A 27159-nucleotide genomic window follows, 5' to 3' on the forward strand; every position below is an offset into this window, starting at 1 on the left:
GGAGCAGGCTCTTGGCCACAAGGACACTATTGTCTGTTCTGGGAGCAGGCTGAGACACACCCCCATTCCATGCTGTAGCTGCATGGGGGTGTGAAGGCCAGGAGAAGCTGCTGGCATGTGCTCATGCTCATGACAGAGCTCATGCTACCACCAGCTCTGTGTGCTCTTCCCTGCTCCTCTGTGCTCCCAGCCTGGATCTCCTCCTGGGATGGGTTACTGTAGTCTTTTTCTCCCTCCACCTTCAGCTGCAGCTTGTGTTTCACTCACTCTGTTGCTACTCATTTCCAAACACATTCAGTGAAGGGGTGGTTGAAGTGCTTTCAGCTGATTCAGGAAAGCCTGAATATAGAGGTTATCCACCATCTGCCCCACTAGTGTAAGATGAGCCTCAGCAGCCCCCAGGCTGCCGTGGCCAGGAGCTGCTTTCCCATCCTCCCTGCTTGGGCTGCAGGGATGGTGCAGAGCAGTGCCACGGTCCAAATGGAGTTAAAATACTGGGATGGAGATAAAAACACAGGAATTAAGAAAAAAAATGCAGGGATGCTGTGAGCAGCAGCAAGATGAAGACAGGGAGATTTAGCCTCATGTTCAGGCCAGATCTCCCATTCCCTCCTGGGCTGCCCTGGGGAACACCAGCAGCAAAGTTACAAGGTGATTGGCTCTGCTTTGCATTCAGGGGAAGAAAAAAATGCAGAGCTCTGCTCAGCCCTGTCCTCTCCTGGCTGAAAGCTGCATCAGAACCATGAGCACGCGCTGCCCTGTCGGCAGCCGCCTTGCTCTTGGCTCAGCTCCACATCAGGATCAGGACTCCAGACCTGCTTTGTTCAGCATTGGCTCATCCCAGCTCCTACTAATCCTGAAAATCCACACACTCACACCCAAACCCAGGAGACTGGCTGGGATTGATGCCAAAACCCCTCTAGGCTAAAGGAACTGGTGAGGGATGGAAGTGGAAGAGAACGTGCCTGTGGCTATGAGGTAAGGCAGTGGCAGAGGTGGAAATGAAGCACTCAGGGCCAACTGGACCATGCTGCTCTTGCTGCAAAGGGCAAGGGAACAGGGTTAAGATCTCTGCTCTGTGGTCTTATACCCACTTCTGGCAGGAGGAAGATGCTGTTCAGGATGTACTGTTCTCCACTACTCTCCAGCTGCTTTCCCTCCCCACTCTGCAGGCCAGTTCTGCCAATTTGCTCTTGAGTCATGCAGAGCAAGTGTTTTTCTAAAAGGAAAATTTCTTGTAAATGGCTGGAATTCTCTATCTGCCCCTTTCCAGGAGCCCTCCAGGGGAGGCTAGGCAGGAAGGAGAGGCAACAGGCTCAGAAGGCAGCCCTGCTCTTTGGGCAGCCCCCAGCCTTGTCTCGCCCCCGCAGCGGAAGCCCAGGATCTCAGCGCTGCTCTTCACAAGGCTGGAGCGCCCTGAAATTCCTCATGGCAGCTCCAAGTGAGCACATCTGGTTTTAATAAATTATTTGCAGCTTGAACTTGTCTGACTTTTCAGGGCTGCAGAAGACAGAGCAGCAAAGAACTCTGAGAGCTGCTGTATGGGGCACCCACAAAGGGACCTCTTTTGCAGTGCTGGGAGACAGCAAATTTGGGAAGGAGGTCAGGGGGAATGAGGCTGACCAAGCACATTAAGGGAACCTGGCAAAGCTCCATTTGCTCCTTGCAAGAGCCAAAGGAACAGTTGGGCCGGAGGCAGGGAAAGGGCCCTTCATTTTGGCCAGGATCCCTCTGCTCGCAGCTGAGTGTTGAGGGGGCTGATCCCAAACACTGGGAGGAGCACGGGACGCAAACAGGAGGTGCCCTACGACACTCCCTGCCTGGGAGTGGAGCCTCAGCCACCAGCACTGAGAACTGCTGTTGCAATGTTGAACCATAATGAGAAAACCAAACCCTCAGGGGCATCACTATGGGGCCCTGATGACAACCAACGTGCCCGGGTCTGTGCAGGAGCCGAGCCCCTCCATGGTGTCCCCAGGCTTCTCCCCAAAGGGAAGGGTGCAAATGCAAAGCTTGGGGATGAGTCCCTTGCTGTACCCCCATGGGATTCCCCACCAGACCTCACATCCCAGCGAGAGGATACCAATCACCCTCACTGCCTGCTGTGCAAAGCCTGGAGCTTGAGAGGGAGCTGGACTGGCTGTTGCTGCCTGTCTCCAACAGAGAGAGCGACGTGGCCATTCCCTGCTGCTGCTGCTCCCGGCATAAGGGAGAAGGAGCCAGCAGACGCCAAGACGGCCTCTTCCCCAAGCAGTGACCTCAGTGCACAGTGCCTGCCAGGTGGGTGTTGATCTTGGCCCAACCAGCCCTATTTTGGGGCCAGAATGAGGCCAAGGCAGTGCTGAGCTTTTGTCAGAACCTGGCAGGTGCTGCTGATCCCCAAAAAAGCAAAGCCCCTGACACCAGAGTCCCCCAACAGCGGCTGCCCACATGCAAGGCTTTGCTCTCCTGGAGCCCTCAGTCCTGCAGAGAGCCATGGGCTGGGGGAACACCCTTGGAAGAGTGTAACAGAGCAGGACATGCTGCCTCCCTGGTCATACAATAAATAGACCCTTAGAACCTGCCAGCCCTCATAGGTGGCCAGACCTTCCTTCAGAAAATTCTGAAGGCTACAGATGCTGTCCACAGGTCCCCAAATCATTTCCTTCTAATGCCTCTCACATAAGCAAACAACAAACGTGCCCCATGACAGCCCTAAACTTAGTTGGTCATGGGGTGCCTCACTGCCACTGAGCACCCCTGCTCCAAATCTGAGGTTTCTCCCCCACAGTTATGGTTGGGTCCCACTCCACGTTGGTGACATATTTTGCAACTTGCTGAGCATCCTGACTGACCTGCTTTTTCCCAAGTGCTCCTGACCTGGTCAAACCTCCAGCCAAAGGCGGGCAAGTGGCTTGGATCTATCTGCAGAAATGTTTTTCAGACCTTCTGCAGGATGACTTTCACTTGAGCCAATGCTGTTTCACCCATCCTACTGCAGTCCTGCCACTGTGACCACTCCCGACACGGGATATTGCTTTGGCCAAAACCCAGAGTTTATTTTTCCAATTAAATGACAAGATACAGATGCTTCAACTGTGGGAACCAGCTACTGACATTGAATATCTCAAATTCTGGGTAATCCTGGGATAAGCCCATTGCTCCAAATCAATCTTCCGAGGCAAGGAGCTCTCCTGAGATTGTGGCCAGAGGTGCAGTTGGCCATCCCTTGCACTCAGCCATGTCCCCTTGTCCTTGCCTGGCAGCAACTCATTAGGGCCAGAGGGGTCAAACAGCCTGGAAACATCCCAAGGGAAAAACACATTTCCACCAGATCCACTCTGTTGAGTAGCAACTCAACTGGTACTAAACCGGATTAGGAAGAGAGTAGGTAAGGAGATGTTGGCCTGTGTTGAAGAAATTAATTAAGAAGTGCTAATTATCTGCTAATCACATGCAGCATAGGGGCCTCCAAGACACAGGATGAACCAGGCCAGGAAGCAGCAATGTTCCATGGGATCCAAAACCTTTTGACTCTGCTATGTTCCTTCTTTCGAATGAGTTCAGCTTACCTGAAAGGGATGTCAGGTTTGTCCAGGATGTGTGGAGGGTCCCACTCATGGGGACTTCACAGCCCCATCATGTCCAGCCACTGGTGTCTCAGTGGGTGGCATCCCCCTGGAGTTGTCTCCAATTTTTTGGGACAGGAGAGAGGATCTGGCTGATTCCTTCCTCTCTTCTGGGCTGTCATGCTTGATTCCTGTGGCAGCCATGGAGGCCAGCAAGGCCTTTCTCTCAGTGCTGTAGCAATTAAAAAATAATCCCTGCTTTAGAAAAACCAACAGTCCAGATGCTCATGTGCTTAATTAGCTCCCCCAGAGGGTTTGCATCCCCAAAGCCCATCCTGGCACCAGCTTGGAGGTCCTTCCTGCATCACTGGGAAACAACAGATTCCTTTATTTTATGAAGAATAGCCAATATATGGCTGGCTCACACCCATTCCTCACCCCCTCAGGGGTTTGTGCCATCTTGGGGCCAGATCCTGCTTCCTCCTCAAGGGAGCTCTGCCATCAGCTTGGTCTCCTCAAAAGCATCATCTCCCCTCAATCTGTATGGCAGAGTCTGTGTTTCAAGGACTGACTGACTCTCCCTGCACTGCTCAAATCCCAGGAGAGTTTGAGGAGGTAAGGCTTCTACACCCTTACGGATGCTCCCACAAGAATGGGCACCATGAGCATCACCCAAATGCACCAAATGGATGTAAAAAGCCAGGAATATGCCTGCTTCCAGTGTTTTCCATGTATACTGCCTTCTTTGAGTGGCTTTTGTGGCCATGGGCAGCCCTGCTGGAGTGGAGGTGTGAAAATAAAAGTTTAAAAGTTCTTTAAAAGTTTTTAAAAGCCTTTTATGTTCAGCTCTGGAGGTGGAGCCTACATTGGATATTGTGGACGTTCTTTGTCTCATGCCCGAAGCAAAACACCAGAAGTTGGAGAGCTGCACCAGCGCCCCACAGCTGGAGGGATTGGGCTTGTGGTGGGAGGTGTCGTGAGCCGCGTCCAACCTCAGCGTCCGCAGCTGAACTGGGAGCTGCCTGGCTCCGTACCGCAGGGATGGATGGAGGAGGATCCAGCTGGGCTGGCTGTGCTTGGAATGAGATGACTCTGCCTGGCACCCAGAGGTGCAAGCGACGTTGTGTGGCGGGAGCACAAGGCAGCCCTTGGCTGCTCTCCCCGGCCAGGTGGGGTCCCACGCTGGCGACCCGCAGCGGGACCGGCGGCACCGCGGGCATCTCCCCCACGCCCTCCGCCCCGTACCGAGGCACTGCGGCCACCCGGGGTGTGGAGAGGGCTGCGTGGGTATCTGCTGCGGGAGCCAGCCATCCCCGAGCGTCTGCAGGGATGCCCTGGCCAGGCTGGGCTTCATTCCCGGACCCCCGGCCCCAGCGATGCGCTGCAGCGGGCGGAGCCCCCCGGGCTGGGGCCGTGCCCCGCTCTCTCGCCGCCGCTGGGCCGGACCCCGGTCTGCTGACGCAGTGTCTGAGCCCGGCGAGCCGGCTTCAGTTTTTTTTTCTTATTTTATTTTGTAACATTTCTCCCCCTCCTTTCCCGCTCGCGTCCCTCCTCCTCCTCCTCCTCCTCCTCCTCCTCCTCCTTCTCCCCCTCCCCTCGCCCCGCTCCCCGTCCGCGTTCCCGGCTCGGCAGGAGCGGCAGGAGGGGCCCGAGCGGAGCGGAGCGGGCAGCGCCGGGGATGGGGCGCGGCTCGGCGGGACCGCGGCCCGTCTGCTCCGCGCTGTGCCCCCCCCTCCGCGGCCCCCTCTGCTGCCTCCTCGGGCTCCAGCTGGTGCTCGGCGCTGCGCACCCAGGTGGGACCGCGCTCTCCCTCCCTCCCTGCACTTTCCCGAGTTTTCTTACGGGGGGAAAAGGGGGGGCGAGGAGCCAAACCACGCCGAGGAGCCGGAACGGGGCTGGGGACGCCCCCCGGCCGGGCTCCCCCGGGGCGGGGGTGGCGGGACCCCGGCGGCGGCGCGCAGGGCGGGGGGGGGTCTGCCTCGCTCTAACGCGGATCGCATCGCTGTGGCCTATCTCCTCGCGGAATGTTTCATTTGCTTTTACTACGGTTTGTTTTACTCCACCCCTCTCCGGTCGTTGTGCCTTCCGCCGCATTTTGTTTTCTGCAGTTTGCTCGCGCCGTGTTTTCTTCCCGTCCCGCCGCGTTTTCACTCCCTTTTATCACTCTTGAGTTTAACTCCCCGCGCCAAGCGGCCACGCAGCGCCGGCCGAGGCGGCGGAAACGCTTCCGCGGCCGCTGGAGGGGCCAGGGGGGCTCCGGGCCTAGGGCGGCCCCGGCCCGCGGCGCTCCGCAGCCCCTGGCCGGCCCTTTGTCTCTCGGGGACCGCAGCTCGCCGAGCGGGAGGTCGGGAAGGGGCCGAAGGGATTTGTTGGAGCTTGCCGCCCTCTCGCATCCTGACCCACTCCCCTCTCCCGACGTGTTAATCTGATGAAAAAGATTTTCATAAAATCTTTTTTTGATCGGATCGGGGCCCGAGTGTGTATTTGCAAACTTTTTTTTTTTCTTCTAGTAAGTCTTCACAATAAAGTCAACGGGTTGTATCGTAGCTTTTTTTAACCTTCTGAAGGCACTACGAGCCAGACACTGGAGGCTCCTCTTCATGGCCCCTGAAATTGCCGTTTGAGACCCTTTTCATCCCAATACCGTCTAGCCTAGAACTAAAGAACTGCTTTTGGGACTTCCTTGAATTATTTTGGCTCTATTCAGAAAATTTTAAGATTTGAAAAGAGCAAAATTGACTACTTTTGCCCGAAAAGAACTGTAATCCCTTGGCCTATTTTGTCAGAGCACATTTAGCAAATCCAAAGCAGACTTGGAAGTGGCAGCATAGGAACACACTGATCCCTTCTCCCATCTCCCCTTGCCCCCCCAGGGCTTTCCCCTCTCCCCTCAGTTTCACAGTGCACTCAAGGGGCAAACATGGACTCGATGACAGTGGGCAGCAATCCCAGGCAAGCAAGGGGTCGGTTCTGGCATCAGAGGAGAAGCTGCTTGGCTGGGAGATGGAGAAAGTAGGAAGCAATGGGAAAGGAGACCCCTCACCCTGGGGCACTTGGAAGAGCGGTCAGGGTTTGCTGCTGTTTGTAGACATCTCAGCTGGACTTCTCACAGCTGAATTCCTGTTAGACCTCCCCATAATTTACTTGAGGGCCGTGAATTCCTCCTTCTGTGGGCTTTTAGGGGGTTATTTCATTTCAGCCAGGTTTTGCTACCTTTACAGGCTGATTCTGGCTGTTTCATCCCAAAAAATGTCAGTGGGCTCCAAGTCTGGCAGTTGTGAGGACAGAGGCACCTCTATCCCGGCCTGGGGCGGGAGCGGTGGCGGCCGAGCCCGTGCTGGGCCGGGCGAGGAACAAGGCGGCTTTCAGCAGCCGCCAGGGCCACGTCACTCACGCCTCGCTGGTGCTGAGCACCCCCCAGCCCCACTGTCAGCTGCTCCTGCCCTGCATCAGTCCTGTTTCTGACCTGGTGGGTGAAGGGGGCAGAGGATGGCACCAATGGAGGTGCCACATCCAGGATCCCCCAGCACCAGCCCGGATTGCAGCTCAGAGAGGATCCTTACTGGGAGTTTTGGATCAGGATGGAATAGTCCCAGGAGTTCCTTGTTCACAAGGATGCTTTCAATGGGGGCCAGCCCAGCAGACAAGCATTGATTCCCCTGGGGAGCTCTTGCTTCTTTGAGAGGTTTATGCCAAACCCTCACCTCCAGGATAGCCAGAAAGGTGGAGCAGAGCTCTTGGCTGGAGGTTTGAGGCTCCTTGCTGGAATATCCTTCAGTTCACCCATCTGTGCAGCGTTGTGTGGGCACCTGCATGCCTTCTCAGGGAAACTGAGGCAGCAGCTGCTATCCTGCCATGGCTGCAGGCAGGACAAGGTCCTTATCTCAATGCCAGGATTTGGTGCTGGATCAACTACCCACCTATCCAGTGCTCAGTGTAGGTCCTGCCATGTCAGCTGTGGGTTACCGAGAATGCAAAAGGGACCTGGAAAGAATTTACAGCCTGTAGAGCAAACACAGCTGCCTTTCCATTAATTTGCCCCCCATTTTCCCCTTTCATAATGGAAATAGCTTGTTGCATGGCAAATGCAGTCCCAATAAATTATATCTCGATCTTCTTCAGACTGTTTGGGAGCAGGAAAAGGGGTCAGAGCTGGAACCTGGCAGGGCACAAGGGACAGTGGAGACCTCACCTCCCCGCCATTTGCAGCCACAGCAGCACTGGGACGTGGCAGCAGGCTTGGGGATGGGGATGACAAGAGTGAAAAGAGATTTAATTTAACCTTCCGTGCAAAACTGTTCGACTGCAAAACTGTCCTCTTCCCCTAAAGCCACCCAGCTGGTGTGGGGACCCCAGGTGGTTTCCCATGGGGAGGTGCTCCTTGACAGCGTGTGCAAAGGCATTTTCAGGCATTGAGGTCTTGGTGATGGTTAAAGCCACGTGGCAGATTTTTCTCTCTGGTTTCATTTTCTCTCTGGCTGGATTTTGCACCTTTCCCTGCAGGCAGAGGCACTTTCTTTAAGTATTACTTCCTTAAGTATTTTCCAAGGAAACGTTTTGCCCCAAAATCAAAGCAAATGTGTGCTGAGGGTGCTGTCATCCCTCTGTACTAAATAATTTTTTCCAGATGATAAATCCATCACAAGAGGCTCTGGTCCCATTGACTCGGTGGGTGCTTGGAGCAGGGAAAGGAAGGCTTTGGTCCAGCTCTGCCAGAGGTCCCAGTGCTGCACGATCATCATGCTCTGCTCAGTTCCATGAATGTGGCTGGATCTTGGGTGGGAGGGGGAGTGGTAGCTGCCCTCCCACCCACTCCAACCCAGCCTAAGCCAGCATTTCCTGATCGGTTGTTTAAGCAATTTGTAAAATTTGTTTCTTCACGTGCAGTGAGGAGCAGGATTTTAATTAATCTGAACTGTGCACAGCTCGCAGAGCATCAACATTTTTCTCATTCCTAAGATTGTTTGGAGCCCAAAAGAGACCCACACAGATGCTCTTGTTCTTAAAGAGCCCATCTGTAATTTCTTAAGGATTAGAAGATGATTAGTGGATTGACTTGCAAATTCCTGGGAGCACTCTTTAGTCTGGGAGCAAAGGTTTGGTGCTTTCAGGGGGCACAGAGTATTTTCCAGTATAATTTCCATGGGGAAATTATACTACTGGGGAAGGGGCCTCTGACAGAATTTTGGACACACAGCTGGGTTGATGCTGGAACTCCCAGAAGAAATGGGGATGTCTGTCTTCCTCCACTTCTCCACTGCACTTTGTGATGTCGCAATAGGGACGCATATGGGATTTTCCATGTAAAACAGCTTTGTTTGCAGGATGGTGCATAGGTGGAATGGACAGATGGAGCTTTTCCCATTCCTCTGTCTGAATCCCGACACGGCAGCTTGGGGCTCTGTAGTAAAGGTCCCATTACCCCGGTAATGGCCTGGTCTGGAAGTGCTGGGCATGAGGCAGATAAAGGGCAGCTGGTGGGAAGTTTCATGGTAAATATAATTTTAATTTAAAAATATATATGTATGTGGGACACCAGAGACTGCCCCTGGTAGTGTGAATGTTCTTAGGTTTGGTGAATAGGGGTGTCCCTGTCCAGAGACAGTGATACCACTGCTCAGGGAAGGAACATTAGGAGTGATGCTGGAAAAACAGTAGAGAAGAAATCTATGGATCTTTCATCATTTTGGGGGGAGTTTCTTTAGTAGTTTTGAAATATTTGATAAGTCCTCTGCCAACTGTGCTGGAAGCACCTTGTCTATGAGGACATGTCAGGGCTGTCCTGCGTGTCACATCACACCACTGGGGGTCTGGGGTGCTGGTGGCTGAGGGAATGGGGACAGTCAGAGGATCTGGGACCAGAGCAGTGCTCAGGGCTGAGTGACCACTGTGTCCTGGGAGAGAGCCTTTGCCTCTCCCACTATGTTCTTGTTCTTGGTGGAATCCATTGCATTCCTCCATCCTGGCTGGAGCCATTCGAAGGATAGTGCTGCCTTCATGTCCCTGCATTCCTTGGGAGTCAGAACCTCTGGATGAATGCAGCTGCTGCAGGGCTGGAGCCTGAGCCAGGTCTAGGGAGAAATTGGAGAAAATTCCCATCCTTCTGTCCTTTGCTGGGTGCTGGAGGGCAGATTTTGGGGTTCTTGTCTCCCTTGTGGCCACTGCTGTGGTGAGTCCCTTGGGCTGCCAAGGGACAAGCATCCCTTCTGGAATGCATTCATTCATCTGTGACCCAGGCAGGATGTTGGGAGAATGGGCTTCTTAATGTCTGTAGAGAGGCTGAAGTGAAGTATGGGGCCCCTTTCCAAAGCCTTTATGAGACAACAGGAGTGAGCAGGGTGATAGGTAGCCGTCAACATTGCAGCCAAGTAAGGAGCTCATCACGTACAGCTCCTACCATACAAACAACAGCTTCTCTCTGTCTGCTGGGCCAGCCAAGAGAAGTTTCTCAGCTCCAAGTGGACATCCAGCCTCTCCATACCCTCAATAGCCAGACTATCAGAAGCTTCACTTTCTTCTTTGCAGCAAGAGGTCCTTAATTCCCTGAGGTCTGTTTTTAAAACGAAACAACAGCCACCCTCTTTTATTCTGAAGCTTGGCTTGGAGCACCCAGAGCTGCTTCTGGCCCCAGCCTAGCCTCAGGGTTGTGCTGTGCTGAGTGATGCTGTGGGATGTTGGGCATCATTGCTCATTTGCTGTAAACCTCTAATTTAGGAGTGTCAGGGGTGGGGGTTGTGTCTCCTCTCAGCTCAGGAGCAGACAGGACTGGTGCCTTTCTTGAGCCAGACATGTCCTGGGCCTGCCAGAACGGCTGCATTTCCTTCCCTTTTTTTTTTTTTTTTTTTTTTTTTTTTTTTTTTTTTTTTTTTAGTCTGAAGTTCCTCTCTAAGGAGTTGCATGGAGTTACGATGCCAGAGGCAGCTGGGGGTGAGGCAGAGCCGTGATGTCCCTCCTGCAGGCCGGGAATGCTCTCGTGTCCCATGATCACTGGCAGCAGGGATGCTCAAGCTCTGCTGTTGGGAGCTCCCATGGGCACAGCTGATGCTTTTATCACTGTTTCCCATTCCCAGCCCATAGAAGGATGCACAGGCTTCTTTCCTTTGGCCAAAAATTGGTGCTCTTCATGGCAGTGGCTGTGCTTTTTGCTCTTCTCCGCACCAAGACTGTAAGCATCAGCCATGCCTGCGCTGACTGCTGGAGCTGGACTTTGCTGGGAACTTCTCTCCAGCAAGGGGATTTTCCTCCAGAGGAATAATTTGTCCAGTAATATGAAATTCAAGATGGAGTTGGGACTTTTCTGTGACCCTGGTGTATCCCTCAGCAGAACTGTCTGGGCATGGTCAGGGGCAGTCCTGGGGTCCTCCCCTCCCAAATGTCACTGGAAGGTGAATTGTTGGGCTGGTCTCTCCCTGTTCCAGCAGTTCCTTCTCTTCCTCAGGGCTGTGCAAGCTGGGCCCAGCTGATGCTCTGTCAGGTGAAACTCTCCTGTGTTCCATGAGCAATGATTTTTGGTTCTTTGTGGAGTCCCAAAATGGCTTGGGTTGAAAGGGTCCTTAAAGACCCAGGGGCACCTTCCACTAGTATGGACTGCTTCAAGCCCCATCCAGCCAGGCCTTGGACATTCCCAGGGGTGGGACAGTCACAGATTCTCTGGGCAACCTGTGCCAGGGCCACTCCACCCTCACAGGGAAGAATTTCTTCCCATTTAACCCTGCCCTCCTCCAGCTTAAAGCCACTGTCCTGTCACTCCAGGCCCTTGTCCAAAGTCCCTGTCCAGCTCTCCTGGAGCCCCTTTAGGCACTGGAAGGAGCTCTAAGGTCTCCCTGGAAACTTCTCCAGGCTGAACATCCCCAGCTCTTCCAGCCTGACTGTATTTTTGGTCATATTTTTCTATGTTTTTTTTTGAATGCCAGGGGAATTTTTCTTCTCTGCTGCTGATCTTTCCCCCATACTTGGTGCATCCCCACCATGTTTATTGTGAATGAGTTCCCAGTTCCCACAGTTTTTCACTCATCATGGCCATGTGGGTTTCACAGCCACTGCTCACCCTTGGGCTGCAAAAATGGGCTGAAAAGATGGTGTTTTGGAGTAGGTGGCTTGGGGCTGCTATGCTCTGTTTGCTGGCAGGTGAGAAACATTACTTGAGGATGTTCAGGCTGAAATAGGGATTCCTTTCTTCACCTTGCAAGTGAAGGGTGGGTTTCTTGCTGCAGGACGTTACAGGTAAAACCTTTTCCTGGGCTCACAAATCCAGATGAAGGTGTTAGCAAGCACAGAGGGCTGCAGCCCCTGAGGGAGCTCGTGAGTCTCAGAGTGCCAGTGGAGCCCTGTTTGCTGGCATGGCTAGGGCACCTTGTGGGCTTCAAGGCTTTGCTGCCTTTACTGGCTGGTTTGGAGCAAATCAAATCCAGCGTGTGTCTGCAGCACAGGAATCTCCAAGGGGGATCCATCCCTGTGGCTCCAGAGGTGTTCAGCCTCCTGCACAAGCAACTTGGAGCTGTGTTTTTTGGGACATCCCACATAAAGGGGAACATTGAGTGAGAACAAGGGCAGGGAGCACCTTTCCCAGGGCAGCTGCAGGGCAGGGATGAGTTCCAGAGGTTTGCAAGGGGCTCTGGCATCACACAGTGCCATGATCACCCTCAGCAAGGAGCCAGAGAGGTGGCAGGGGCTGCCAGGGATGTGGTATCAGAGCCTGGCAGCACTGACACATTGGGGACAGCATTTGCCTTCAGTTGTAACTGAAGCCAGAGTCCTGGAGCTGCTCCAGTCCAGGATAACTGGGACTGGGGTCCTTTTTTGAATTTGCTCCCTGCTGGTGATAGGAGGGTGACAAATGCAATGGAGCAGGGATGCTCTGGGTGTTGTGGGTGGCTGAGCTGGAATGTGCTTGGGGCTGGGTGATGCCAAGGATGCCCATCCGTGCTGTGCTGCAGGGCTTTCTCTGTCCACTGTCCTTGTGGCCTCTCTCATCCAGTGCTGCCCACAGTCCCCAAAACAGCTGAAAGTTTGTGCAGTTTTCCATATTTGCTTGAGGATGGTAAAGCTGTTGTGGAAAGGGTTGAGCTGAGTTCCTTCACTTCAGGCTTCCTGCTGGCCAAGAACTTGCTTTTTTTGAGTAAGAAGAAGAATCTGGAGCCAGCACAGGGTGTAAAAGCTCCCTTGAGGGCTGCCTGAAAAGATGGCAGCTTCTCCATCCCTGCAGTGTTCAGCCACCAGTGCCAAGGCCAATTTCTCCTGTGGTGCTCCAGGCATGAGCACCCAGTATTTCCCACGAGGGTGAGGAGAGTGTTTCTGCTGGCAGAGCCAGTGTCCTGCTGTCAGTGCCAGTGCCCCCTGTCCCCACCATCACACTGCCTTGTAGCACCAGCTGCTTTCTGTGATGCCACCAGCAGGCTGCAGGCAGCATCCCAGCGGATGCATGGCTGGAGCAAGGCACCATCCTTGATGGAATGTGTGGGATTTTGCTTTGCTTTCACAAGTCCTCCACAGAGGAGGAGGACCAGGATGCGATGGGTTAGAGCTGCTCCAAGCTGGCCCTGCTCAAAAGAGGGAGGATGCAGGAGGGAGGGACGGAGTGTGCCAATACCAGCCCTGGTTTAATTTTGGTGATTTCAGGCAGATCATGCAGCAGGATTGTGTTTTCCTTGTCCTATACCAGAGGACAGCCCCTCTTTGGGAAGGATCTGCAGGTGTTGATGTGATTTGGTTTGCATAACTGGGGGGCGTTTGGAAAGTTCTGCATGTGTGATTTCAGGTCCACAGGTGGGTACCAAAACCTGAGGAACATCTCTGGAAGGAGTCATCCATAGCTGTGCCATGGCTACTGAGGGTAGTGCAGGACAGCAGGTCCTGGAAAGGATGGGGACATTCCCAGTCTCTTTGGGATGCTCCTCTGGAGCCACCTCCTGCAAGGATCGGGTTTGCTCTGCAGAATACCAGCTTGGGGAAAGGGATTCATTGATCCAAACTTGCCTCCTCCCACCCAACTAAACATGTATCCTGGGGTCAGGAATGCTGAATGCTCCTTTCAGTGCCCAGGAGCTTATCCAAGCACCACTGCCAATGTCATGGACACCATGGACCTAGTCTATTCCAAATTCTGTAGAAATTAGGGAAAGAAAAGTGTATTTTTGATGAAACACCGCTTTGCTGCCTTGTGTTGAGCTCATGCAGGTCATCCACCCAGCAGTGCACAGCGAGCAGTTTTGCTGGAAGAGCTGAGGGGGATGCCAGGGCTGAGCTGGTGCTGGAGCTTTCCCATTCCTCCATGGCCCAGCTGACCCTGGGGACACACTGCTGGCCTCTCCTGCCTTCTGTGAGCCAATGGGCTGAGCTGCTTGCGGCATGCAGGGGCTGCCCAAATCCCATAGCCTATAATTTCCTACCTCCAGCTCTTCTCTTTTTAGAGTAAAATGGTATTTTGTGCTTCTCTGGCCCCGGGCCTGCCCCCTCCAGTCTGGATGGCTTCCTTGAATGTGGTGCCACTGCAGGACCACTGGTGAGTGTGGCCCTTGCATGGTGCTGCCAGCCCCAGTGTGGCACTGAGCACCTTGACACCGATTCCTGAGCTGCTCCAGGGCTTTTCCAACCTGGTATTAAGTTTTTATTGAAAGACAGGGCTCACAGATGTCCTGTTGCTGTTGCTGTCTGTGGTGATGCTCATAGTAGAGCAGCTTTTCTGTTCTAAAGAGCAAAGCACTGGTGTTTGCCTCCTTGCAGAGGAGCCACTGTGGTATCAGGCCCCAGGGAGGCCTCATCCTTCTCCAGTGGGTCACAGCACTGATGCTGCATCACCCAAACCTGCTTATAGACCCCCACAGCCCTGGTGCTGGAGGGGCTTCACTGCCCTCTCTTTAGGTGGGAAGGGGAAAGCAATGGTCTGGTGTGGGAGAAGGTGTTTGGTGGGAGAGGAGTTGGTCTCCCACTGTCCAGGTCGGGATCAGGCCAGTTCCAGCTGGAGAAACACCAGCACCAGCTTAAGGAGCCTGAGCTTCGGCCAGCCTGAATCAGCCCTGTCTAGATTTTTGCTTCTTTTCTCACTTGCCATGATTTTAAAAATATTTTCAGTGAAATGAAATGTTTCATTAACATGAAATAAATAAATTAATTAAATAAAATTTAATTTTATTAAATTAATTAAATATTAAATAAATATTTAAATTTAAATAAAGCCCTGCAAACAAGCTTCACGTTTGTTCATTTGACATAATCAAAAAAATGTCATCTGGGCTGGGGAAGGGGCCTCTGACATAATTTTGGACACAAAGTTGGGTCGATGCTGGAACTCCCAGAAGAAATGGAAATGTCTGTCTTCCTCCACTTCTTTTTTCCTCTCATACACAGAGCAGAAAAGTTCTGTGAATCAAGATGTTTGTTGCTTGAATGTGCAGGAGCTGTCTGTAACAACTGAGCTGGGCCAGGGTGAGGTTGTGGGGAAATAGGAAATGAAAACCTTTTCAGCCCAAAGAGTTCATACAATGGCAAAAAACCAAAGCAAACCAAAGCTAAATATAGTGGGGCCCGTGAGTTCACTTGGACTTCTGGTGAATGTTTGTGGTAGAAAAAAAGTTGGTGTTTTATAACAAAGAACAACAAAAGTGCTGATGTTGATGTGGTGCTTTAGGAGGATTCTTGCTGGGGTGTTGGGATAAGAAGAGACAGTGACAAGCCCTAAGGTGGCTTTTTAGCTTAGAAACATTCATTTGAAGAAATAAAGTGTCTTTTAAACTTGACATATCAGCTGGAGCAGCATGTCCCAGCATAATGTCTGGGATTTACTGGTTTGTGCAGGTTTTGGGATAAAGTCGCATGGTGGGGGTCAGGGAATTTTCTTGGGGAATCATGGTTGGCCCGTGGCAGCAGGCAGGACTGTGGGATGTGTGTGGAGTTAGGGTTGATCTCGGCCTGCCTTCCCTCATCGGCTGCACCTCTGTCTGCTGGCAGCAATTCCCCTCACTTGGCTTCCGCCTCCCAGTGCGTGGGCTGGGATTCCAAAGGGTCCTGACATGACATTTTGTATTTGCTGGGACTGGGGCTGTGCAGGCACTTTCCTTCACAGGATGGGAGACCTTCCCCAGCAGTTCCTGTTTGCTCCATAGTTTTTAGCAGGTCCCCAGACACACATCACAGCAGTGATGGATGCGCTATTTCCCTGCTCTGTTTTTCTCCGCCTGGAGCAGATGGGTGGTGTGAAGCCATTGGCTTCTCAGCACTGACAGCATGGCAATGCCTGGGAATGCTGCAGCCAACTGCTGCCCATGGGAGGTCAGTTTTGAGCAGCTCTAGCAATGCAGTTAGTGTGGGTGAGCACTTTGTGCTGGGTCCCATGCCCAGGAGCCACCCTTGGTGATGCCACAGTAGATACAGACACCCACCTGTGTCACTCTGCCCGCAGCCCACCAGCGGGAATGGGCATTGGGGCAAACCCTGAGTCAGTGCTGAAGGGAAGTGGTGGTCCCCAGCATGCCAGGTGCTATGCCCAGGGATGCATGCCAAAACTTGCTTTGCACAGAGCCAGAATATCCTGTCAAGAGTCAGGGCCATGCGTGGCACATACTGAATCTCACCCCTCAATGCTTTCACCCTTTCCGTTTGTTCTCTCCCCAGACTCCAAAGTCTTTCTCATCTACAACACGGGCACGCAGGGCTGCCTGGAGACCAAGGACTCGCTGGTGCGACTGGCCAAGGGCTGCAACGCCAGTTCCACAGCCCAGCAGTGGAAATGGGTCTCCCGAAATCGCCTCTTCAATGTGGGGGCCATGCAGTGCCTGGGAGTATCATGGCATGGCACCAATGCCACAGCAGGGCTGCACCTCTTGGCCACCTATGAGTGTGACCGTGAGTCAGTCAACATGCGCTGGAGCTGCCGTGGGCTCGGGGAGCAGCTCTCGCAGCATCTAGGTGCCCGCCTGGGCAATTCCTCCCTGGACAGGGGGGACCAGGTGCATGGCTCACAGTGGAGGACGTACGGCACCGAGGAAGATCTGTGCTCCATGTCCTACTCTGGTAACGCCTCCTTGGGCACTGGTGTTTTCCTGTAACTCAAACCAACCCCAAAATGTGAGCTGAGGCTGTGGTGCTGCAGCAACTGGGTCCTGCCTGGGAAGCTCAGTCCCAGCTTGTTGGGGCTGCAGAACCAGGCAGGATCAGGGCGATGGGGAGTGGGAAGCCTCCGGGCACTGCACAGCCCCCCACAGTCGGCCAACCTGCACCCCTCACCCCAAATCTCCCTCCAGCCCCCATAGACACATCCTCAAGCAAGGCCTCCTCTTTTCTCTCAGAGATTTACACCATCCAGGGCAACTCCCATGGGAAGCCCTGCACCATCCCCTTCAAGTACGACAACCAGTGGTTTCACGAGTGCACCAGCACAGGACGGGAGGATGGGCACCTCTGGTGTGCCACCACCCAGGACTATGGCAAGGATGAGCGGTGGGGCTTCTGCCCCATAAAGAGTAAGTAGGGGGACACATCCCATGGAAAAAAGCAAAAACCCCAAATCCCCTCTTAGGGACTTCCGGGCTTCTCGTCTCCCCCTGGGAGCAGTCTGCAGTGCCAGAGCAGCGTGTTGTTGGGGTTTATTGGGTTATTGAGGATTTTCTTGTGTCTGTGTTGGGTGCTCACCCTGCTCATCCCCACAGGCAATGACTGTGAGACCTTTTGGGACAAGGACCACCTCACAAACAGCTGCTACCAGTTCAACTTCCAGTCCACCCTGTCATGGCAGGAAGCCTGGAATAGCTGTGAGCAGCAAGGGGCCAACCTGCTGAGCATCACAGAGATCCATGAGCAGACCTACATCAATGGTGAGATTCTGGCAGCCTATCTGTGTACTCCTCATCTGGAGCAGAGCTGATGGCAATGTGGGCATTGCCGCTGCCAGTTTGCTCTGCTTGCCCCACGTTTGAGGGGGTGACAAGCTGAGGACTGAGCTGGGCTGGGGGACTGAGTCTGTCTTGCTGGCTGTGTTGGCTACAGGTCTGTTGACTGGGTACAGCTCCACGCTCTGGATTGGCCTGAATGACCTGGACATCAATGGAGGCTGGCAGTGGTCGGACAACTCACCCCTCAAGTACCTCAACTGGGAGAATGGTGAGACAGGGGAGGTTGTGGTGGTGATGGGGCTTGAGGAACACCCAGTGATCACCCGAGGTGGCTCCATGGCAAGGGAGGTGGCCCAGGCTGCTGCAGGGACAGAGCCCCAGGGGCCTGTGTAACAGCCTGGGATCTCTGTGGAGCTGGAGCAGGGACACAGGGTGCTAAGGGGGAATTGGCCCTCTGCAAACACTCGTTGACCCTGTGGATAACGTGGATTGTCATTCCTTGTTTGGCGAGTTGCTGCATCCCTGCTTAGTGCTGGAGTGTGGCTGAGGAATGGTTCCCAGCTGCAGACACCCATCCCTAACCCTGGGGTACTCAGAGGGAAGAGGGCCCATTGATCATGCCTGGTTCCATCACCCAAAGGCATTTGGGGGAAAACAGTGATACTCTTGGAGGAGGTTTGAGGACAGGTGGGAGAAGTTCAGGTCTGGTATTTTGACCCATTGACTGCTGTTGACATTTCCAGGTAAAACAGTGACCCTTTGGGTTCTTGTTTATTGAGGCACTATAAATAATCCTGGGCACTATAAATAATCCTGGGATCATGTCTTTGTCATGCAAAATAACAAAATAAAAGGGGTTTTAATGGTGTTGAAGCCGGGAGAGCTGCATTGGTGGCTCTGTCCTGACTCCTCCTTATCCCCAGTAGCCTGTCCCCTCCTTATCCCATTCTCCAGACCAGCCCGACAACCCCAGTGAGGAGAACTGCGGGGTGATTCGCACCGAGTCGTCCGGGGGATGGCAGAACCGCGACTGTGGCATCGCCCTCCCCTACGTCTGCAAGAAGAAGCCCAACGCCACGGCCGACCCCTTCCTGGCAGGTGAGCAGGGGTGACCAGCGCTGGGAATGGGCCAGCTCCATAGCCCATCTGGTGCTCCCACCTCAGCATGGTCGGGGGATGCCGCCCATATAGGTGCCCCTGGTATCCTCAGCTTGCTGGTGTCCTAAGTGTGCAGAGCAAGGCTTGAGCTCCCTAGATTTAGGAAAAGTCATCCCCAAGGAACATTTCCAAGAAGTGCTTTATGCCATTCCAGGTTGCGTGGTAAGGGAGGGATGGAGAGCAGCTTGTCCCCGTGGCCCCCAGGGGAGGGGATGCTCTCTCTCTGTCCTTATTCCTCTGCAGACAGAAGGGATTTTATTTTCTCCCTGGAGCTCTGAAGACACCATTCCTGCATCTTGCACTGCCTATTATATTTTGGCCGTGGCTTTCCCACTGCGGCTTTGGCTTCGCCTGCTGAGCACCCGTAGGACTGTGGTCCTTTCCCTGCCAAGGAGAGGGCTGGATAGCTGGGCAGGAACCCTCAGGCTGCTTTGTGTCCTGCCAGACTCGTGGTCAGAGGTGAAGGTGGACTGTGAGCCCAGCTGGCAGCCCTTCCAGTCCAACTGCTACCGGCTGGTAGGAGAGAAGAAGAGCTGGCAGGAGGCAAAGAAGACCTGCCTGCGGAGTGGGGGTGATTTGGTCAGCATCCACACGCTCTCTGAGCTGGAATTTGTCACCAAGGAGATCAAGCAAGGTAAGAGGAGCTTTCTGTGCCAGCAGCCCCTTCCTGTCTTATGGGGTCCATGGAAAAGTCCCTGGATATGCTGGAGGCTGCAGAGTTGACTTTGTGCTTGTGCAGGGAGCGGCGGTCCCAGGCTGGCAGGTGCTGTGTTCCTTGGAGGAGCCCATAATCTGGGTGCGTCCTCCATCCAGCAAATGTAAAAGCTGTTCCCAGAGCAGGCAGTGCTAAGTCAAAACTACACAGCTGCGGCTGGGAATAGTGCTAGTCCCAGCTAGTTAATGTAGGAAAAGATGGGGAAAAAAATCCTGCTGGACTTGCTGGAGGAGGCCAGCAAGGAGGTATAGGAGAGTGGAGGAAGGAGAGGAAATACTGCTGCCCCCAGGCTGGGAGCAGACTGGGATGTGCTGGAAAGGAATGGTTGAAAACCAGTAGTTCACTGGACCTGAGCTTGCAGTTCTGGACTTGTGCTCCCATCCTGCTAGCCCCTCTCTGAAAGCTGCAGGCAAATGTCCCTGTGTTTCCCACTCTGGGGGTCCATGTCCTTGTAATTTCCTACTCCAGGGGTCCATCCTTGCAGGCAGGAGCTGCCCTGCCCTGTCCTGCCCTCTCCTGTCCACTGGCACAAGGAGTTCAGAGCTGAGCCCTGAGTGGGTTTTGGCAGGTGCTGGTGCAGAGACCAGTTCCATCATGAGGGCTGAGGTCATGGGGGGTCTGCACAGGGTCAGCCAGGGGGAGCAAACTTCACTCCCTCCCTTCCTGTCCCGGCAGATGTGGAGGAGCTCTGGATTGGCCTAAATGACCTCAAGCTGCAAATGAACTTTGAGTGGTCAGATGGGACACCTGTGAGGTTCACGTACTGGCACCCCTTTGAGCCTAACAACTTCCGTGACAGCCTGGAGGACTGTGTTACCATCTGGGGACCGGTGAGAGCCCGGAGGGGATGGGGGGTTATCCTGCACCTCTGCAGGGTGCACTGCAGCATGCTCATTGCTGAGGAAGGCATTCCTCAGGGAGTGTCTCCAGCTGTGTTCAGCTAGCTCATCTGAGCCATTGGGATGGGAGGAATCTATCTCATCATCGTTGGGGATTTGGTGTAGGGGAGTAAAGTCTTTGGACACAGTGTAGAGATGAAGGGACGGGGACATTCCCCAGGCTGTCAGATGGGCTCACTGCCACTTTTTTTACCATCCTGCAGGAAGGGAGGTGGAATGACAGCCCGTGTAACCAGACCCTGCCCTCCATCTGCAAAAAGCCTGGTCGGGTGAGCCAGGAGAAGGAGGAAGATGACCACGGGTGCCGAAAGGTGAGGGGCACATGGGGCAGCAGTAGTTCTGGCTGCTCCATGGTTCTGCATGGTGCTTGAGGCTTCAAGGGGACCTTTCCCTAAAACCATTTAGGGGAGCCCTGATGAGCAGCACCCAGAGCAGCTGGTGTGAGGCCTGAGAACTGCTGAGCTGGAGCACTCTGGGGCTGCTGAGTCTCTCGCTGCCATGGTAGAGGAGTCCATGGGAAGAAATTGGGACACAAAACACATGCGTCTGGGCACATTGTCCAAGACTCTTCCCCATCAGGCAGCCTTGGCTGCTAGCAGGGATGTTCATTTTATCCCCCCTTCCCTCTCTTTGTGCTAAAACACAGGAGCACGTGGGAACCTGGCAGGATGGAGGTGGCTGCCAGCCCTACGCCTTGACAAGATGGCAGGTTGCCTCCTCCGGGCAGGGCATGGGCATTTTGGGGACACTAAACCAGCAGATTCTCACTCAGCCTGTGCCCTGCCTCGGTTTCCCCAGCCGTTGCACAGGGCTGAAGCCGGCCTGTTCCCACGCTTGCTGGGAAGTGGTTTTTGTGGTTCTCTGCAAAGCCTCCAAGCACTGAGTCTGGCAGCAGCGTGGCTCTTGAACCTCTCCCAGCCTTTCAGAGCTGGCCGGCATGCTTGTGCCCTGGCTAGCAAGCAGCTGCTCCAGGCCAACTCCCAGAGGTGCTGCTGGGCTCCTCCCGTGTCCCAGCCCCATTTCAAGCAGCTGCTTGGCTGTGCCAGAGCTTGGGGGAGCACAGCAGCCAGGAGAGCTGCCATGCAGAGCCAGATTTGAGGGCAGCCGGACGTGGCTGAAGAGCCTCTGTGTCCACAGGCACTATGGATGAGACACTCAGTTGCAGAGTTCTGCTACCGTGTATCTGCGTGTCCCCAAAGCGGTCCTGAGGACTCCCTGTTGAGATTTAACTCCCTCCTGGCTCTCCAGCCTCAGTCTTAGCTTGGCCTTGGGTGCCCAGCAGAGATGCACTGGGAAATGAACTGTGAGGGATAAATGAACCAATGAACCAATGCAAGGGACAAATGAACCAAGAACCGTCCTTCCTCTACTTACTCATTCTCAATGAGGACTTTTGCCACCTAGAGGCAGAAGCTGGTGGAGAGGAGGCACATCTTGCTCAGGCATTCGGTTCTATCCACTCCAGCCACTGCGCTGGTTTTTCATGGTGGCCTTGCTGCTTTTTCCCCCTTTAAAAAATCTCCTTTATTTCAGGAACAGCCTTAAAAAGGAAGCAATGAAGTATAGAGGTTTGGGCAATGGAAAGGCAGGTCAGGAGGGATGTGGGGGCACACTGGAGTTGGAAGCTGGAGGCAGCACTTGGGGTTGGGGATCCTGTCCTGGTCCTCTTAGATCACAGGGACTAGTTGTGGTGCTGTATGTGGGAGTGCACCCTTGGGGTATTAGGGGTGCTGAGGCTGGTGCTGGCTGGGGACCCATCTGGGGACCTTGCATTGTCCCAGGACAGGCCTCCTTTCTTGGTTGCTCAGTTGCATCTATGCTATTCCGGAGGGACCCAGCTTATGAGTCTGTACCTGGATTTGCCAGCTTCAGAGAAAGGCTGCAGGAGCAGGAACTTGGAGGCAAAACTGGGATTTGCGGTTGTTTTCATTTCCCAAAGCTGCTGTCCTGCTTCCTTCCCCACTGTGCTGATGACACTGCACTGATGACACGTATGGCATGTGCCCCCACTGTCCTTCCAATGCCCAGGGGACTCAGGAGTAAAACCCTAGTGATGCTTTCCCCTTCCAGGGGGTCCATGAGCCCGCAGCCACTTGGTTCCTTGGCTGAGCCACTTCACCCTTGTGAAGGGTGTGTGTCCCCTCTTGCAGATGAGTCCCCATGTCCCTCCTGACTCTGCCACCACTGCTGCCACCCCCAGGGCCACCCTGCTCCCTGCTCTGGCAGAAAACAGACACTATTGTGTCTCCAACCCCGGAGAGACTCCAACATCAACAAGGCAGGGGATTAAAGCTGGCTGCGGTGGTACTTGCTTTGGACTCAGTCCTGCAGTGTAAAGAGGAGGATTGTGTTCCCCTGCCTGCTCCCTGGCCGGGGCTTGACGCGGGCAGGGAGAGCTGTTGCCCCAGCTTTGAAGCTGCCTGGGTGTTTATTTTCCCTTGTAGCCATGTCCTCTGAGGCCAGGGGCTTGTTGAAGCTCAAAGCTGAGCAGGGTCAAGCTGGGGCAGCTGGGGGCAGGAGACCTCCCAGGAGAAGGCAGAGGTGGTGGTGGGGAACTTGGGATGTTGCTCTCGTGCCCTGGGATTGCTCCCATCCTTCTGGGGAGGTCCAGGTGGGCAGTGGTGGATGTTCCCTTGTCACCCATCGCCAGGGCTGGAAGTGGCACAGCCCATCCTGCTTCTGGCTGGGTGAGGACCGTGTCCCCTACACTGACGCCCGCAAGACATGCTCTGACTACAGCTCCACGCTGGTTACCATCACCAACAGGTCAGTGCCATGCCAGTGGTGGTGGGTTTGCCCCAAAACAAGCCCTGCAAGGAAGTGACTTCCAAGGGCTGGAGCATCATGGGCAGCTCAGTGTCTCGGTGGATGATCCCGCTCTCACTGTCCCTTCAGGTTCGAGCAGGCATATGTGAGCAGTCTCATCTATGGCTGGGATGGGGAGTATTTTTGGACAGCTCTGCAGGACATCAATGAGACAGGCGCATTCCACTGGCTGAGCGGTGATGAGGTGACGTACACTCACTGGAACCGCAACCAGCCCGGTAAGGGATGGGGGTGGGATGAGGACTCCCCCTTCATGGAGGGCAGGGCTGGCACTGCCCTCCAGAACAGTCCAACTCTAAGGCTGGCATCTCCCCTGCTCTTGTGAGCACTCCAGGTTACAACAAGGGTGGCTGCGTGGCCCTGGCCACCGGCAGCTCCATGGGGCTGTGGGAGGTGAAGAACTGCAGCACCTTCAAGGCCAAGTACATCTGTCGACAGAACTTGGGCACCCCAGTCAATCCTGAACTGCCCAGTCCTTTCCCCACACCCAGCCTCACCGCCACCTGCCCCCCAGGATGGAGCTCCGACCCCAAACTACGTCATTGCTACAAGGTGAAGGGGGGTTGGACAGGTTGGTGTGGGGATGCACATGCCTCCCCTGTGCAGGGGAATGAAGGGGCACATTTTGGTGCTTGCAAGAGGCACTCCACAACCCTGGCTGGGGCTGGATGGCCCCACTGTGTCCTGGGACACGGCTGCCTGCAGGTTGGAACAAGGCTCTGCTCCTGTTCTGCTGTTGAGCCTCCCATGCTGTGGGTTTTTGCTTTCCCAGGTATTCAACTTCGAAAAGCTGCAAGAGAAGAAGACGTGGATCGCTGCACAGGAATTCTGTCGGGAGCTGGGAGCCCAGCTGCTCAGCCTAGGCAGCTATGAGGAGGAGCATTTTGTTGCCAACACCCTCAACAAGATTTTTGGGTGAGAGGCTGGGGGCATCAGCGTGTGTCCCACTGCTGGTGTGTGCTTGCCACAAGCCCACAGCCCTCCTGGTGGTCTAGCACATGTGAGTGGATGGATGGATGGATGGATGGATGGATGGATGGATGGATGGATGGATGGATGGATGGATGGATAGATGCATGGATGGATGGATCTCTCTGAGCACAGACCAGTGTACAGAAGGTGCATCAGTTGGTGTGGCTAATGTGGGAGATGCACAGGAAGTTCAGTGTAATTTGGGGATGGAGCTTGGGTTTAAAGCAGCTCCAGTCCTGAGATGGCATGCCTGTTATCCCAATTCCTATCTTCAGGTATGTGGGGATGGCAGGCTTTGAAAACAAACAGAAAAAGCCTTGATTATAAATATATATTTGTAGAGAAGTATAAACCCCTCTGGTTTGAAGGAGGTTGTGTGCTCACATGTGCCCCTGGGTCCCCACAGGGAGTCAGAACCGGAGCTCCATGAGCAGCACTGGTTCTGGATTGGCCTGAACCGGCGGGACCCTGCTGGGGACCAGAGCTGGAGGTGGAGCGACGGCCTGGGGGTGAGTCCAGGGGGCATTTGGGTTGTGGGAGGGACGAATCTGGTGCTGGTGGAAAGGACCAACACTGCCCATCTCTCTCAACCCCCAGTTTTTCTACCACAACTTTGACCGCAGCAACTATGATGATGATGACATCCGGAGCTGCACAGTGCTGGATCTGGCCTCCCTGCAGTGGATGCCAATGCAGTGTGAAGCCCAGCTGGACTGGATCTGCAAACTGCCCAAAGGTACTGGCAAAGGGGTCCCCAAAACAATCAGCTGTGACTGACCTGGAGGAGCATGGGCTGTAGGGTGGCGGAATCCTTAGGAGGAGGGAAGGTGATTCCTAATTCAGGGACTGGGACAGGTACTGTCACTTCTGGGGGAATTCAGGAGGGGCATCCTGCTGTTGTAGCCCATGGATGGTTTGCAGAGAAGCATCCATGGGAGCATCCCAGCCTGCACCCCACTGACACCTTCTCTTGCCCTTTATCCAGGTGCCGATGTGAAGGAGCCAGAGATCACAACCCAAGGTGTGTTAGCCACAGCCTTTTGACACGGTCACAGAATATTTTGAGTTGGAAAGGACCCACAAGGACTATTGAGTCCAGCTCCTGGCCCTGCACCCCAGCAATCCTACCCTGTGCTTGAGAGTGTTGTCCAAATACTCCTTGAGCTCTGGCAGCAGTGGAGCCATAGTTACTGTCCTGGGGAGCCTGTTCAGTACCTGACCACTCACTGAGGGAAGAACCTTTTCCTGACATCCAACCTCAACCTCTCCTGGCTCAACTTCAGGTCATGCATAGACCACCTGATGTCTTCAGTGGATGTCTGCTGCAGTGTTATTAAGAGGATGGATCCTGGGCAGGGTTGTGGGAGGGAGGAGAATCCAAGCATCTCACTGCAGCTCCATTGCAGGAGAGGGACAAAAGCAAAGCAGCCCAATAGACAGAGATGTGGATGTCCTGTCAGGGTGACCATGGCAGGGGTGTCAGCTTCAGTGTAAGGTCTGGTCTGTGCCTGCAGGCAGCAAAGAGTGGGTGAAGTACCAGGAAGCCGAGTACAAGTTCTTTGAACACCACTCAACATGGCTGCAGGCAAAGCGCATCTGCAGCTGGTTCCAGGCTGAGCTGACGTCAGTGCACAGCAAGGCCGAGCTGCACTTCCTGGGCCAGAACCTGAAGAAGGTACCAAGGGGACAGGAACTTCCCAGGGCACCAGTGGCCATGGGCTCTGCTACCTTGTGGGTGCTCTTCCTTGCCTTCTTTCACCCTTTTCTGGAGGGACCATATTTGGGGGTGCTAGGCTTTGCTGGGGTCATGATGGGTTTGTGTGGTGGCTGGTCCTGATGCCTGGGGGTGGGTTTGGGGCTTAGCAAAGTGATGTTTTTTGACTTGCTTTTGCAAGCTGGGGAAGGGTGTCTGATCCCCATGGCAGCCTCAGTTGCCTCCAAAGACTCTCCAGTCCCTGAAGGGCACTGATATGTCCTCTCTGGGCGTGCAGTTCTCCAGGGGCCAGGAGCAGCACTGGTGGATTGGGCTGCACACCTACGAGAACGACGGGAGGTTCAAGTAAGTCACAGCCACTGTATCCCTGGACATCCCTACCCTACAGTGCCCATGATATCCCCATACCACTATGTCCCTGCACAGTGCTGTTCCCACATCTCAGAGTGCTGTGACTCAGCAGCTGCATCTTGGGTCTCATCCTGGGGTGCTGGGCTGGAGATTCCTCACCCACGAGGGTAGTGGTGGAAAAAGCTCCCAGTTAGGGCATTCAAGTGGTCCCATTCACCAAGTCACTGCTCATCCTCCTGATGCTGTTCCAGGTGGTCTGATGGATCCCTCCTCAACTTTGTCTCTTGGGCACCAGGCAAGCCTCGGCCCATCAGCAAGGACAGGAAGTGTGTGTACATGACAGCCAGCCGAGGTGAGGGCAGGGCAGGCCTCCACATGGGGCTCTGAGTGGCTGGGGCACTGGTACCAGTGCAGAGGGGCTTCATGCCCAGCCTGTCCCTTCCAACAGAGGACTGGGGGGACCAGAAGTGCATGACAGCACTTCCTTACATCTGCAAGCGAAGCAACGCGACAGCTGTGAAGCCTTCCCTCTTTCCGGTACCTGCTGCCACAAGTGGGGGCTGTCCCCAAGGCTGGCTGCCCTTCCTCAGCAAGGTACCAGTGGAGGGAGAGGGGACAGCAGGATGGGAGAGGGGATGGCAGGATGGAGAGGTGACAGCTGCTTCCTAGTCTTCCACCAGCCCTGCGGAGCCACAGAGAGAGTGGCTGCAAAATGGCAGGATGGCGATGCCTGCACATGTTTTGTGGGGAGTGCTGGGGGGTGCATTTACAGGGATGCTGGGAGACATGCTATGGGATGGTGAAGGTGAGGTGTGTGCACAGGTTTGCCAGGATAGATGTGGAAGGGCAGAGGGGTTGGAGGGTGGCCTGCATGAGGGTGTGAAGGGGAGAAGGACCATTGTGGGCATGGGGCTGCAGAGGGTGGCTGAGTGGGGAGGGTGCAGGGCTCAGGACTGGGGTCAGCTGCATCTCCTGGCCCATCCTGTGCCCCTTCATCTGCAGTGTTTCAGCTTCAATGGCCACAACAAAGGCGAGATAGTGAAGTGGCCAGAGGCGAAGCAGTTGTGTGAGAGCCAGGGCGCCATCCTGGCCACCATTGCCAGCCCCCTGGAGCAGGGTAGGTCTCTGCCCCACCACCCCACCAGGGTTC

The 27159-nt window shown here is 54.5% G+C and overlaps 1 protein-coding gene across 2 annotated transcripts in view; it reads left to right on the plus strand.

Annotated features, from left to right (window-relative positions):
* Window positions 1–5226: 5226 nt before the first annotated feature.
* Window positions 5227–27159, plus strand: part of MRC2 (mannose receptor C type 2) — a 28831-nt gene continuing 6898 nt past the window's right edge. The window contains exons 1-21 of one of the 2 annotated variants that reach the window (XM_063179117.1): window positions 5227–5341; window positions 16158–16556; window positions 16832–17005; window positions 17192–17356; window positions 17529–17642; window positions 18329–18472; window positions 18978–19166; window positions 19923–20077; window positions 20350–20457; window positions 22797–22912; window positions 23042–23190; window positions 23307–23524; window positions 23745–23887; window positions 24351–24453; window positions 24542–24680; window positions 24930–24965; window positions 25459–25619; window positions 25936–26003; window positions 26261–26361; window positions 26458–26603; window positions 27012–27126. In XM_063179117.1, the coding sequence (XP_063035187.1) occupies window positions 5227–5341; window positions 16158–16556; window positions 16832–17005; window positions 17192–17356; window positions 17529–17642; window positions 18329–18472; window positions 18978–19166; window positions 19923–20077; window positions 20350–20457; window positions 22797–22912; window positions 23042–23190; window positions 23307–23524; window positions 23745–23887; window positions 24351–24453; window positions 24542–24680; window positions 24930–24965; window positions 25459–25619; window positions 25936–26003; window positions 26261–26361; window positions 26458–26603; window positions 27012–27126 (3058 nt within the window). Of the gene's footprint in view, window positions 5342–15825; window positions 16557–16831; window positions 17006–17191; window positions 17357–17528; window positions 17643–18328; window positions 18473–18977; window positions 19167–19922; window positions 20078–20349; window positions 20458–22796; window positions 22913–23041; window positions 23191–23306; window positions 23525–23744; window positions 23888–24350; window positions 24454–24541; window positions 24681–24929; window positions 24966–25458; window positions 25620–25935; window positions 26004–26260; window positions 26362–26457; window positions 26604–27011; window positions 27127–27159 lie in introns of those variants that run through there. The other variant, XM_063179116.1, reaches the window with a different exon arrangement.

Source organism: Melospiza melodia, chromosome 30 (genome assembly GCF_035770615.1).
Source record: "Melospiza melodia melodia isolate bMelMel2 chromosome 30, bMelMel2.pri, whole genome shotgun sequence".
NCBI classification, from domain to species: Eukaryota; Metazoa; Chordata; class Aves; order Passeriformes; family Passerellidae; genus Melospiza; species Melospiza melodia.